Raw genomic sequence first — 14,261 nt, forward strand, 5'->3', positions numbered from 1 at the left:
ATATTACATGATGATCTTAATGGTAATATGGGTTTGTCGATGATGTATATTAGTGTTAAATTATGTTGGTCCATTAGATGGGTTTTATTGGTCATGTTAGGGTCATATTTGTTATGTGTTGGCATATTCTTTAACAAAAAGCATTTTACTTGTAATTTGGTAGGTCTAAGATGTGTCTAGGATATCAAGAAATGTGTTGATGAATCAGAACAAGTGATATCATTGAAGACATGAAGATTAAACTAAGAAACGAGTGAAGAAAAGTTGAAATAATGAAGCTCGACACTATTTTTAACACAAGCTCGACGCTAGCATCTATCGAGACTTAATGAAGAAATCTAGACACTAACTTGGCGCCTCTCAATCTATCAAGCTATGCAGATCTAGAATTCTCAATTCAAAATTTCAGCTCATGATGACTTAGATTGTTAGGGTTTCATTTACTAAAATTCTAGAGGATATTAAAAGCTTTATTTTAAAGTCATCAAAGACACAAAGACTCAAATTAGAAACTCATATACTTTCAGAAAAACTACTACATTCTTATGCGCCTTAGGGTTTTGTAACCAAGTGCTTCCATTTTTTAGAAAACAAATATTCTAATAGAGTAGAGAAGAAAAAATAGAAAAGTTGTTGTAAATTATTTTGAAAAGTAAGTAGTTAAATATTAGTAAAAAAAAATATATGATTTCTATAATTAATTTTTGAAACTTTTGACTAATCCAATGGAGTGCTCTTAACAGAAAAACATTAACCCTTAACTAACCCATGTCTTGGATTTGAAACTATGTTTTTCTAGAAGGTAGAACGCATCGGTTTCCACTATAAAATACTCAAGAATTAAAAAATTGTGATGCTAGAATACAAACAAATTTATGTGCTACTAATAAATCATAATAATAATAATAAAATGGAAGTTTTTGAAATCCATCAATTATAATTATTTCTACATCAATTTTTAAATCTTGTTTAGTAAAATTTGTCTAATTCAAGCATTTCAGTTAATAGCTGGCCAAGTTGTCATTAATAACCTGTTGCTGAAGATAGGATGTGGATTGATGAAACGCCTCTTGGGTTAAGGGAGATTGTCCAAATGCATGTAATACACGGATTTCGTATAATTTAAAAAAAAAAAAAAAAAATCATATAAACAAATTCTACTATTCTAATAAATAAAATAAAATAAAAAGCTGGGCATGCATTTCACATGAGGCCCATTGAATATAGGACTGACCTTCTCTAGTCCGCTTTAAAATTAAAGACAATTGTGGATGTGGATGTGGATGTGGACGTGGAAGTCGAAGTCTAGGGACCCAACTAAATGACCCCAGTTTTGGACTTCTTTGCAATTGGACAATGTTGAAGTCAAAGACTCCCCTGACAGGACTCGAGGTTTGGTACTTAGAAACTAATAGTATAGTTTCTATTCCATCAAGAGAGTATCGTGTGTATTTTCTTTAGGCTTCTGCGACATCAACAGACAATGCATAATATGTAGTGTAGATAAGTTTAAGTCTTTGAAATAAAATTAAAAATCTCTCAAAAAATAAATAGAAGTAGAGAAAGCCAACAACAACAACAAAAGAGTGGATTTGTACTACTAAAAGAAGCAAAAGAACAAGACTATAAGAACAAAAAAATAATGATAAAAGCTTACCTGAATATCAAAATAGGGTCGGCTCACGCGCAGTACACCTACACTGAGTCATTTGTTACAAAGAAAACTAAATTAAAATTAAAAAAGATGAAGAGCAATAAGGTGAGCAAGCCAATCTACTCATGCCAAACAGATAACTTCGAGACAACTAAGGGCAAACTTTGAGCTAGAAATAATGGATTAGCATTAATAGTAAGTTCCCTAGGGGGATTTGTTTTCCTATGCATGCTGGCTAAACAAAGTTGGCATTGAGATTGTAAAAAAAGGATTTAATTTCTTCAAGGATTAAAATTGAAAGTTAGAGAGACAAATTGTTTTTTTTTTTTTTTTTTCCTTCCTTTTGTTATTAGAGATATATATAATCTCTCTTGGAAAATTTCCAGTAATGAACATTAGATTTTATTTTTCCAACCCAAGAGATGTGATTCCAAATCGCACGGAATACCGTTGAGATATTTTTCCTTTTATCTCCAAATTACCCTTAACTTTCTCATGATCTCCACAATACACACAGGAAAATAAAAACACAAACACAGAGAATCATAGCAATAGAAAGCTAAACCTCCACTGCCAATCTCACTCTCAACATCCTGAAATGAATTTATCGACATGGTTGAGGCTAAGTAACGAGAAGGAGCTCTGATGCACCAATCTGACTTCAATTCCGGTTTGATTTTATGGTCATCGAGAGAGAGAGAGAGAGAGAGAGAGAGGTGTTGAAGGTTTTGGGTGAAACTAAGAGATATTACCTCGGGTCTCAATGCTTTTCAATTGGAAGATAAGAGGTTGGGAATTTGAGAGGAGTTGCTTGTTTTTCGTAGAAGACATGTGTGAGCAGTGGAATTTAATGAAAAAGAAAGAGAATAAAGAAGATCAAGGTGAAGATGTGTGTGGCAATAGCTGACTATGTGGAGTCACAAGAAGCCGTTAATAATCTTCTAAAAATACAAAGATTCTCTTTTTGATAGCTTTTACCAAATGTTCTACTTAAAAAAAAAAAATAAAAACCTAATTTCATACCGCACTTTTCAAAAACCACAATTTTTTCAAAAAACAAAGTTTCAAAAAGATGAACCAAACTCACCCTAATATTAATTGAGAATTTACTTTTGTTAGGAATTATTTATTTTTTATTTTTTTCAACTTGATCTCTTCACATGTTTTGGGATATTGAGGGGGCCTTAATCATCTCTCTTCATGTCGTTTATTCAACTATAAAATATTCTTACAAGAACCCACAAGGGCAGGGTATGTTTAGTAATTGCTGTTTGTATGTTTAGACCTCTTTAAGAAAATTATTTAAACCTAGTGAATTAGCCAAGTAGTTACTTAGGTTAATTATGAGATCTCAGTTGAACAACAAAATATCATATCATGCATAGCAGAAAAGAAAGAGACACGACAATATGATTACCCAAGAAAACCAATGAAACAAACCGTTTCAAGGTAAAAACCTAGGGAGGATTTTACCTAACTATCCTCATTGTAAACAAATCTACTAAAAAGAATTGAAGTTTACGAAAGATTTAACCCTAAATCTAATGCTACCTCTAGTAGAACTGATTAACAAGACCACGTGTAGCTCCAACTCTACAGACTCCTCTCTCTTGGATTTGTTAAACACAAGCTCCCACGCTTATGACTTTAAGATCCCACTCAAAGGTTTAGATCACTAGTTGTTGACCTTGTAGCAGCAACTAAATTCCGCTAGCGCTTGACTAAAGATCTCGTTCCGGTAGACACTTGTAAAGTTAGAAGGTTACAAAACCTCACAAATCTCACAGAAGTAACTCACAAGTCTTCCAAGAATCTTCAAAATGCAGTTAGGGTTTTTCCTTTATACTTGAAAGTGTTGGACTAAAATCATAAACATTTTCGTGGGCTTGGGCCTAATTTAAATTTTGCAAAATTTGATTTTCTGTGATTTTCGATCGGTCAGATTTATTTTTCAATCGGTTGAGCTTCACAAAACTTGAACTCTCCTTTTTGCAGCGTGAATGTTCTTGAATTTTGATTTGTACAATCTTAAGCAATGTCTAACACCTAATCTGAACATGTTTTTATTCTCGGCTTGCCAACATAAATAAAATAGGAATCTAAACATTTAATCCTAAATCTTTATAACCTAACAATCTTCCCCTTTGGCAATCCGTGACAAAACACACATGCACATGAATTGCTCAATCAAGAACTAACCCAATTTAACAAAGTGCTGCCCTAATACAATTCTATCACAATCTACTAACTATCTGTTGCTAAAATACACAACAGTTGGTGAAAGAATTAACCTGTAAATTCTTGAAACACTGAAAATAAACCATAAACACATGTGTGGAATATAAGTATAAATCCAAAACTAAAAACTGAACTTGAATTCACAAAACATAAATAGTAGATAGATATCAAATGAATAACATCATCAATAAACCATCATAGTATCAACAAATCAATAACACCATGTTTGTGAAACAAGAAAAAAAGATAAAAAATAAGTACATCAAAAATCATCATCATCTACTCTTCCCCTAGCTACAAAACTCTCCCCCTAGGTACAAGAGCTCTCTCTCAAACTCTACATCCCCTTTTTGTTACGTATTGCCAAAAGCAATCATCAAGAATCAAAGGGTGGAGGAGATGGAAAGCTGTCCATGAGCTACTTGAGTTGTCATAAATGTCTCCATCATGGCATGAAGTGAGAGAGGAGGAGGAACAATAGGCTCAACATCAACAATGTCAGGATCCATCTCTTCAATAGGCATTTCTCCAGTAGCAGCAACATCTACACGAGGTCTTTTTGATGTACCAACACTTAGTTCAATAAGCTTCCTTTGTGCATACCGCTGTCTAAGAAAAGTGGCTCCTATAGGGGTAGTGATATGGATTAACTCTAGAAGAGGAAAGTTTTCCAACTCTAGATAGTTTAAGACCCTATAGACAAAAACTGGAAAGAACAAACGATGCATCTAAGACATACTCCTATGTGCCTCAACAATGGTTTGAATGAAAAGAGAAGGAAAACAAATGGAGCTATTAGTAAGGAAAGCATACAAAAAGACACACCTTTCTATAGGAATAGTATGGATATGAGAGATAGGAAATATGTTATGACAAGCTATCCTAAAGAAGATGTAATTAAGCTCAATGAACTCACTTGAGTTAATTCTTGGGTCAGATCCCTAAGCAACTGATCTTCCATATAGAAGGGTCAGCACATCATTAATGGGAGTAGACTCAATGTATGGAAAAATAGGTCTATGAATAAGAGATACATTAAGAACATAAGATACTACTTTCTTAGTAATATGAAATTCTTCGCCTCTAATCCAAGTACTCAAGTAATGACCACTTGAATCATCAAAATGAATAGAGAGATTGGCATAGAATTCTCTAATCAAAGTTGTAGGGGGAAAAACAAGATTGGAACACGAAGACCCAATTCCTAGACTGTAGATTTCTACAAACAGAAGGATATAATTCATCTAGATTTACTTGTCTTTCTCCCTAAATAGACCTATGCTTAATCAAGGTTTCAAAAAGTTTTTTATTTTCAGAATCAAGAAACCTAATATGATCAAATTCAATCAATGGAGTAGAGGTGGACTCAGAAACCTTTAAAATAGATTGTTTAAACCTAATGAATTAGCATAGTAGCTACTTAGGTTAATTATGAGATCTAGGTTAAACAACAAAATATTATATTATGCACAGCAGAAATGAAAGATACACAATGATGTGATTACCCAGGAAATCCAATGAAACAAAACGTTTCAAGGTAAAAATCTGTGGAGGATTTGACCTAGCTATCCTCAAGGTAAACAAATCCACTAGAAAGAATTGATGTTTACAAAAGATTTAACCCTAAATCTAATTCTACCGCTAGTAGAACTTACTAACACGACCACATGTAGCTCTGACTCCACGGACTCTTATCTCATGGATTTGTTGAACACAAGCTCCCACGCTTATGACTTTAACATCTCACTCAAAGGATTAGATCACCAGTTGTTAATCTTGTAGCAGCAACTAGATTTCACTAGCACTTGATTATAGATCTTGTTCTAGTAGACACTTGTAGAATTAGATGGTTATGGAGCCTCACAGATCTCACAGGAGCAACTTATAAGTCTTCCAAGAGTCATTAAAACGTAGTTAGGGTTTTTCTTTTATACTTAGAAATGTTGGACTAAAACCCTAATTGTTTTCACAGGCTTGGGCCTAATTTAAATTCTGTTGAATTTGATTTTTTACGATTTTCAATCGGTTAGATTTAAAATTTCAATCGGTTGACTTCACAGAACTTGAACTCTCCTTTATGCAGCTTGAATGTTCTTGAATCTTGATTTATACAATCTTTGTAATGTTTAATACCTAATCTAGACATGTTTTTGTTCTCAGTTTGCCAACATACACAAAATAGGAATCCAAACATTTAATCCTAAATCTTTAGAACCTAACAATTAGTAATGATGTTGTTTGTTTTTTTTAGACCCATTAAACTAGATTGTTTAACCTAATATATTAGCCAAGTGATTACTTAGGTTAATTATTTAGATCTACCTTAAACAATAATAAATCATATTACGCATAGTAGTGGAAAAGTAAATAACACCACAATATGATGACCTAGGAAAACTAATGAAAAGAATCGTTTCAAGGTAAAACCTGGGGAGTATTTGACCTAACTATCCTCAAGGTAAAACAAATCCACTATAAGAGAATTTAAGTTTTTACACTCAGATTTAACCCTAAATTTATTGCTACCTCAAATAGTAACTTACTGACACGACCACGTGCAAGCTCTGAACCCACGAACTCCTTCTCCTTTTGAAATTGCTGCAACACAAGATCCCACAACACAAGATCCCACAACACAAGATCCCATGAACTCCTTCTCTTTGTAGTAGTAACTAAGTTCTACCAACACTTGATTGTAGATCTTGCTCCAGTAGACTCGTGTGTAGTTAGAATACCTCTAAAATCTCACAAAGAGTAACACATAAGTCTTCAAAACGATCTCCAAAACGTAGTTAGGGTTTCCCTTTTATATATGGACAAGTTAGATTGAAACCCTAAATGATTTTTTGGGCTTGGGCCTTGTTTAAAAATTCTGCAAAATTTGATTTATGTGATTCTCAATCTGTTGAATCTAATTTTTGTTCGATTAAGCTTGGTAGATTCGAACTTTTCTTTTCTACAATCAGCTCGAACTTGAAGCTTGAAAAATACACCTTTGAGCAATGTCTTACATATAGACTAGACATGTTTTACTCTTGGTTTGCCAACACAAACAAAATAGAATTCTAAACATTTAATCCTAAGTCTTTAGAACCTAACAATCTCCCCCTTTGGCAATCCGTGACAAAACACTCATACAAAATGAACTACTCAAATCAATCACTATCCCAATTACAAAGTATTGCCCTAATACAACTCTATCATAACTACAAACTATTAAATGCTAGTATAGATAGCAACTGTTGTAAGAATTAACCTATAAATTCCTGAAACACTGAAAACAAACCATAAATGCATGTGGAAAATACAATACAAAATAAATAAATAAAAACTGAACTTGAATTCACAAAACATAAAAGATAGACAGAATAACAAATGAATAAACATCAAATATACTATCATAGTCAATGAACCAACAATGTTTGTGAAACAAGAACAATAAAACAAAACATATATACATCAAAACAATGAGAAAAGAAAAATACATCAAAATCTCTCATCTCAAAATCTAAGCAACTCCCCCTAAATACAAAAACTCTCTACTCCCTCTAAATACAACAGCCTTCACCCAAACCTAAACCTACTCCCCCTTTTTGTTATGAATTACCAAAGGCAACCATCAAGCATCAGAGGGTGGAGGAGGTTGAAATGCACTCCTATACTTGGCAAAATTAGCTCTCAAGCCAGCAACCTAAGTAAGTAGCTCATCAATAAGTTGTCCATAAGCCGCTTGAGTAGTCATAAAAGACTCCATCATGGCACGAAGTGAGAGTGGAGGGGTAATAGTAGAGTCAACAGCATCATCATCACTAGATGGATCCACAGCTGTAGTAGGATTCTCGTGTACCTCCTCAGCAGCAGGCATATCACCAGAGGTAGGAGCTGCAATAGAAACTTCACCTCTTGGCCTCTTTGAAGTCTTAGTGCTTGGGAAAGAACAGCTTTTGTGTTTTATACTTACTCCTATAAATATCTACAATAGTTTGAATGAATAGGGAAGGAAAACACATAGATCCATCTGTAATAAAAGCATAGAGAAAAGCACACCTATCTATAGGAATGGTGTGGACATGGGAGATAAGGAAGATGTTATGCCAAGGCTATCCTTAGGTAAAGATAGTTAAGCTCAATAAGCTCACATGTGTTTATCCTTGGTTCAAAATCCCAAGAAACTGACCTTCCACAAAGTAAAGACATTATATCATCTATAGGAGGAAACTCAACATATGGATATGCCGGTTTACGAACTAAAGGCACACCTAGAGCTTCAAAGACTACATGTTTTGTAATCCTAAACTCTTTATCTAAAATTCAAGTAGTCAAATAATGGCCACCTGTATCCTGAAGATAAATAGAGAGATTTAAGTAAAACCCTCTAATCAAAGTAGCAGGGGTAGGATCAGAAACATCACACAAGGAAACCTAATTCCTAGACACTAGAATCCTACGAATTTAAGGATTTAACTTATCTAGGACAATCTGTCTCTCTCCCCATAATGACCTATACTTGGTTAAGGTCTCAAAGACTTCCTCAGTCTTAGCAGAAAGAAACCTTACCCTATCAATCAAAGAAGGGGCAGAAGAAGAAGATGCAAGGTTTATATTGGCTTTGGTTTTGAATTTTCTACCAACCCTAGGAGTCATGTCTAAAGGTTTAGAATAAAACACCAACAAGAACCAAGGATAGACTACATCAAATAGAGTTAGAGCACTAGATAACATGAAATTTTAAAAACTATATGATGCACGACACAAGTGCTCAAATGATGCATGACCTAATGCTCTAAAATAGTTCAATTTCATCTCAATTTTGAAAGTTGAAGAAAATTAGAAATTTAGCAAAATTCCCAATTTTGAAAACCCTAATTTTAAAAAATTCTTATATTGATCAATTGAACAACACAAGTATAAAACATGTTATAATCACTCAATTAAGCAATATCATAAGCTAATTTAAGTCAATTTAGCCCAATTGAAAAAAATCCTCAAAATTCTCGAGAACACATAAACCCTAATTTCGAAATTTTAGAGAAATTAAAGTAATTTTGAAATTAAAGCCTATGGATCATGTTTATATGATGCATGAACAAAAAACCATCCAGCAAATTGGATCAAAACACTCAAAATCATAAAATAAAATATAAAAAAACCCCAAAATTTCTTTAGTTCAAAATTTAGAAATATTTTGATGAAAATGTATGTATGCATGTAATTTAATAAAAAAAGAAAGGGTTAAAGAGGCTGACTAGGTGTTGAGGAAGAAAACCCTTGAGGCTTTGATTCAGAAAAAAAAAAAATTTAAGTGAAAGGGATCGAGAGAGGGATCGAAGAAGAAGAAGACAAAACACTTGAAGAACTGTGATCTGATTCCTATTTGTGTTTAAAACACAATTTTCGATTGGTCGAGAGGAATCGAGACAAGAATAAAAAAACACTTAAAAACAGATCTAACTGGTCGAAAGGAATCGGGAGAGGAATTGGGGCAACCTGAAAGTTTAAGTCTTAAAACTGGATTTTTACTTTTCTTTTCGATTTGTCGAAAAACAGTTTCGATCGATCGAATCCTGAAAACTCAATTTTTTTTGAAAAACCTAGAAATTTTCTGCAAAAACATTTGTAAAACAGATTTTTATGATATGGGATGCATGTTAATGATTTCAAATGTTTTCAAAAATTCTTTCCCTTAAAAAAAATATCTTTGTTAAGCCTAAAAACTTTCATCACACAATTCTTACCTCACATCCCCAAAAAGTATTAAACATATCAAGAAGTTAAATTTTGGAAGGCCACAAAAATTAACACACAATCACATGTACAGAGTTTAACCAAGGTTTGCTTGTGGTGTGTGCAACTAGTAAATATATGAGATGTCTAAAATGTGAAATGTAGATGGAAAATAGGCACAATTTTTATATTATCAATCACATAACTTTGAAAGTGATTATCACCTAAAGAGTTACATCATATAACTCTCACATCTCTTAGAAAACACGCTTGCAATCATGCAATTTTTTCTTAATTTCTTTTTCTTTCTTTTTTTAATTTTTAATTTTTAATTTTGAAGCATATTTTTCTTTGATTTTCTTTAAGCTTTTTGCTTCTTTTGTTTATTTTGAAAGCGACTCCTTAAATATCTTGTTGTGCAAGTGCTACACCTTACCGAGCACAGCTTTTATAATTTGTACACAGGTGTTCATGATTGGCGAGTAATAGTGGCGAGATGGTTATTTATGCATTTCTCCTAGGATTTTTTAGTCCTTACAATCAAAAGAATGTAACTTCAAAATCAAAAGCATTTTTTTAAAATCCATAAACAACTTACACAATATAATCACTGCATAGTACAAACTAGCAAAGTGTAGAAAAATAAAGCTCATCAAAGCTAAACAAGGTATGCAGTCATGAAATACAAATTTCATAGGCCAACCTGAATTACACAACTTGAAGATGTGTAATACAAAATTGTGGGGTCAATGGGCCCAGGAATACATGTTGGGCTAGAGGCCCAATCTGAGGACACTAAAAGGTCCAGAGGATGTGGGAATATCACCCCAAGAGGTAATACTGATGGATAAAGAAGCGAGGTCCGATCAAGGTTGTCCAAGAAGGTGGCCCGATGAAGAGTATGTCCTAGGTTATGTAAAGCCAAAGTAGGAAAGGGTTGTCTGGCGTCCAAAGGCGATATTCTAGGAAATCCTATAAGTAAGGGTAGGCATGGTGGATGTACAAGATAAGAAGGAAGGCTACGAAATATCTAAGAAAAAGTTATTACCACCGCATTGAATGCTCTGTAGCTAACTCTCTAGCTGCATTACTGGGGAAGTGATGCTTAAGTATCAGGGTTCAGCCTTACAGCTGCCTCCAAAGACTTTAGGGATAGGTAGATGGGACAAGTATCTAAATCAGAAATCTGATCCATACGTGGAAGATGGAGAGGAGAAGGGGGATGATATAAAAAGCAAAGGAAGATATTCAGGGAAGGGGATCGGAGAAAAAAGGGAGAAAACACTGTGCACATTAGCATCCATAATTGTAATCTATCTTTGAAAGAGTGAAAGATAAGATCCATCATCCTCGGCTTGTGTCCGAGGAAAATTTTTGTTACATGAACAATCCCATGTGTATGATGTTGCAATCTAGCCCATCATTTTTGTTATTTAATATCAATAAAACCTAGATTTCAAGCCCACTCTCTATAAATTTCATTGTATTGGACTTTTTGGGCCTATCCCCTAAATACTTTTAGGTTTGGGTGCAAATTGTGACCTTATAATTGGCGCCGTCTATGGGGAATCTTGTGTTTTAGGAAGTTTAACATTATGGTAGGCTCAGGTTCACACCATACAGAGTCTATGGGGTCCCAGCATGAGGATTACTTCTTGCATCTTGAGCAAGAAAGAGATCGGGAGGACAGTGTGCATATAGCGCACACTAGTAGGAGTCATTCACGAGGTGGAAGCAGAATTCCTCACAGGGAAAATGCTAAGGCCATGCAGTTGGAGATTGACCACTTGAAGAAGAAGTTGCGCTGCGAAAGGAAAAGGCGAAGGCGAACTCTTTCATTTTCTGACCCTTCTTCTAAGGACACCTAGGGTGGTAGTTACAGGCCCAGGTCAAGAACTCCTTCTAGTGAATCTTTTTCCGACAAGGAGGACAACCTTCATGGTCGTGAGGGCAAGAAGCCTTCCTCTAGAGGCTTAGCAAATGATGCTATGAGTAGGGCGTTGCACCAAATTTCCAAGTCACCCTTCACACGTAGGGTGGAAAAAGGGAAGCTTCCTCAGCGATTCACCCAACCAACATTCACCATTTATAATGGTCAAACGGACCCCGTGGAGCATGTGAGTCATTTCAATCAGAGGATGGCGGTGCATTCTAAGAATGAAACTTTAATGTGCAAAATCTTCCCTTCTAGCCTGGGACTTGTGGCAATGAGGTAGTTTAATGGCTTGAGGGCAAGATCTATTGATTCTTTCATGGAACTCACCCGGGGGTTTGGGTCTCACTTCATTACATGTAGTAGAGTTCCTCGGCCCCTGGATTCGTTATTGTCCATGGCCATGCGAGAAGGGGAAACCCTAAAAACATACTCTAACAGATACTAGGAGATGTTCAATGAGATCGATGGAGATTTTGATGATGTAGCGATAAGGACTTTCAAGGTTGGCCTACCTACCGAACATGACTTAAGGAAATCTTTGACCAAAAAGCTTGTAAGGAGTGTATGTCGGCTTATGGATCGCATTGATGAATATAAACAGGTTGACGAAAATCAGCAGCAAGGTAAGGGAAAGGCGAAGGTTATCCTTCAGAAGAGGGATTTCAGGTCAGACAGATGCAACAACAATAGGCCCCGAAGAGATTTTGCCCGGCAATCTAGTCCTACCATTCCTCAAATGGCCCAATAAGATGTCAGGGGACCCCATGAGGCATAATCAGAACCTTCATTGCCAGTTTCATCAAGAAAGGGGTCATACCACTGAGGATTGTAGGACCCTGTGGAATCATTTGGAGCAGTTAGTTAAGGAGAGAAGGTTAAAACAGTTTTTGTATCGGCCCAATAAGCAGGGAGACCATTTAGGTTCAGTAAATCAGGACAACACTTCTTTAAGGCCTCCTTTGGGTATGATCAATGTTATCTTTGCTGCTCCTAGGAGGACTGGTTCTCGTCCTTCTTGGGTGATGTCCATAGCACGAACCCTTGTCGAGGATTCTAGTTTTGAGCCGAAGAGGGCTAGGGGGAGTATCCAACCCATTTGGTTTCTCAGAAGAAGAAAAGATTGGGACTATCCAGCCACATGATGATGCTTTGGTGGTTACGTTGAGGATAGGGGGCTACGACGTGAAAAGGGTTATGGTCGATCAGGGTGGTGCAGATATTATGTACCCTGACTTATACAAGGGGCTAAACTTGAAGCTTGAGGATTTGACAACTTATGATTCACCGTTAATAAGTATTGAGGCGAAGGCTGTCATGCCAAAAGGGCAAATTAGATTACTTGTGCAATCATACTCAGAGGTAGTAGAAGTGGAATTCATTGTGGTGGTGCAAGACCTTGGCTTCATGCTCTAGGTGTTGTTTCCTCAACTCTACATGTCAAGTTGAAGTTTCCATCTGGGGATCAGATCGAGGAACTGGTTGGGAGTCAATCTGTGGCTGGACAGTGCATGGCGGCTGCGATTCTCCATCAACCTGGGTCGGAGTCCTCGGCCTCTGTTAAGGGGGGGTCATAGCAATCAATATCTCTGGCCACACCTAGGGTGGCAGCGGTAGAAGAACCCGCGTGTGAGGAGTTAGAGGAGGTTACTGTAGGTGATGACCTGGAAAAATTCTTTCAAGTGGGAGTTCACTTGCCACCTCAGGAGAAGGAGGAGTTGGTTATGTTTTTCAAAAATAACGTTAATGTATTTGTATGGAATGCTTATGAGGCCCCCGGGGTAGATCCAAGGAAGCACCCACCTCGGCGCTCATCTAAGGAGTATTCCGAGGCCGTCAAAGAAGAGGTAGTCAAGCTCAAAAAGGCTGGCGCTAAATGGTTGGCTCATACAGTGGTAGTGAAGAAGAAGAATGGGAGGTGGAGAGTATGCGTAGACTTCACAGATTTGAACAAGGCTTGTCCTAAAGATTATATCCCAATGCCATGTATAGATTAACTGGTGGATGCCACTGTTGGGCATCCTCAGATGAGTTTTTTAGATGCCTTTCAAGGTTATCAACAAATATCTTTGGCTTTGGATGATTAGGAAAAGACATCCTTTGTCACTCCTACAAGGAATTATCACTATAAGGTAATGCCTTTTGGTTTGAAGAACACAGGAGCTACCTATCAAAGGATGATGACTAGGATGTTTGAGCCATAGCTAGGAAAGACTATTGAAGTGTATGTGGATGACATGGTGGTGAAAAGTAAAATGGTTTCCATGCATGTGGAAGACCTAAATGACACCTTTCAAACGCTAAGAAAGTACAAGTTGCACCTTAATGCTTCTAAGTGTTCTTTTGGTGTGGGATCAGGTAAATTTTTGGGTTACATGGTAACTCATCGGGGAATTGAAGTTAATCCTGCACAGGCCAGGGCAATTAATAGCTTATAGCCACCTCGAAATCCTAAAGAGGTTCAGAAGTTGACAGGGATGACTACTGCTCTCAACCGATTCATTTCTCGGTCCACAGATAGATGCAGGTCTTTCTTCCAGTTGTTGAATAAGTGGAAAGGATTTGAATAGACTGAGGAGTGTGCTTTAGCTTTTCAGCAACTTAAAGAATATGTTTCGTGACCACCCATTATGTCTCGGCCAGAAATGGATGAAGTTTTGTTCGTATATATTGCTGTGGCTAATCATGTCATTAGTCTGGTTCTGATACGAG

At 36.1% G+C, this 14,261-nt stretch overlaps 1 protein-coding gene across 1 annotated transcript; it reads left to right on the plus strand.

Annotated features, from left to right (window-relative positions):
- Positions 1–12,139: 12,139 nt before the first annotated feature.
- LOC142639842 (uncharacterized) lies at positions 12,140–12,965 on the plus strand. The gene is made up of 2 exons (XM_075813979.1): positions 12,140–12,635; positions 12,724–12,965. Exons 1-2 carry the CDS (start codon positions 12,140–12,142, stop codon positions 12,963–12,965), a joined length of 738 nt encoding a protein of 245 aa, XP_075670094.1.
- Positions 12,966–14,261: the final 1,296 nt, after the last annotated feature.

Source organism: Castanea sativa, chromosome 6 (assembly GCF_040712315.1).
Source record: "Castanea sativa cultivar Marrone di Chiusa Pesio chromosome 6, ASM4071231v1".
NCBI lineage: Eukaryota > Viridiplantae > Streptophyta > Magnoliopsida > Fagales > Fagaceae > Castanea > Castanea sativa.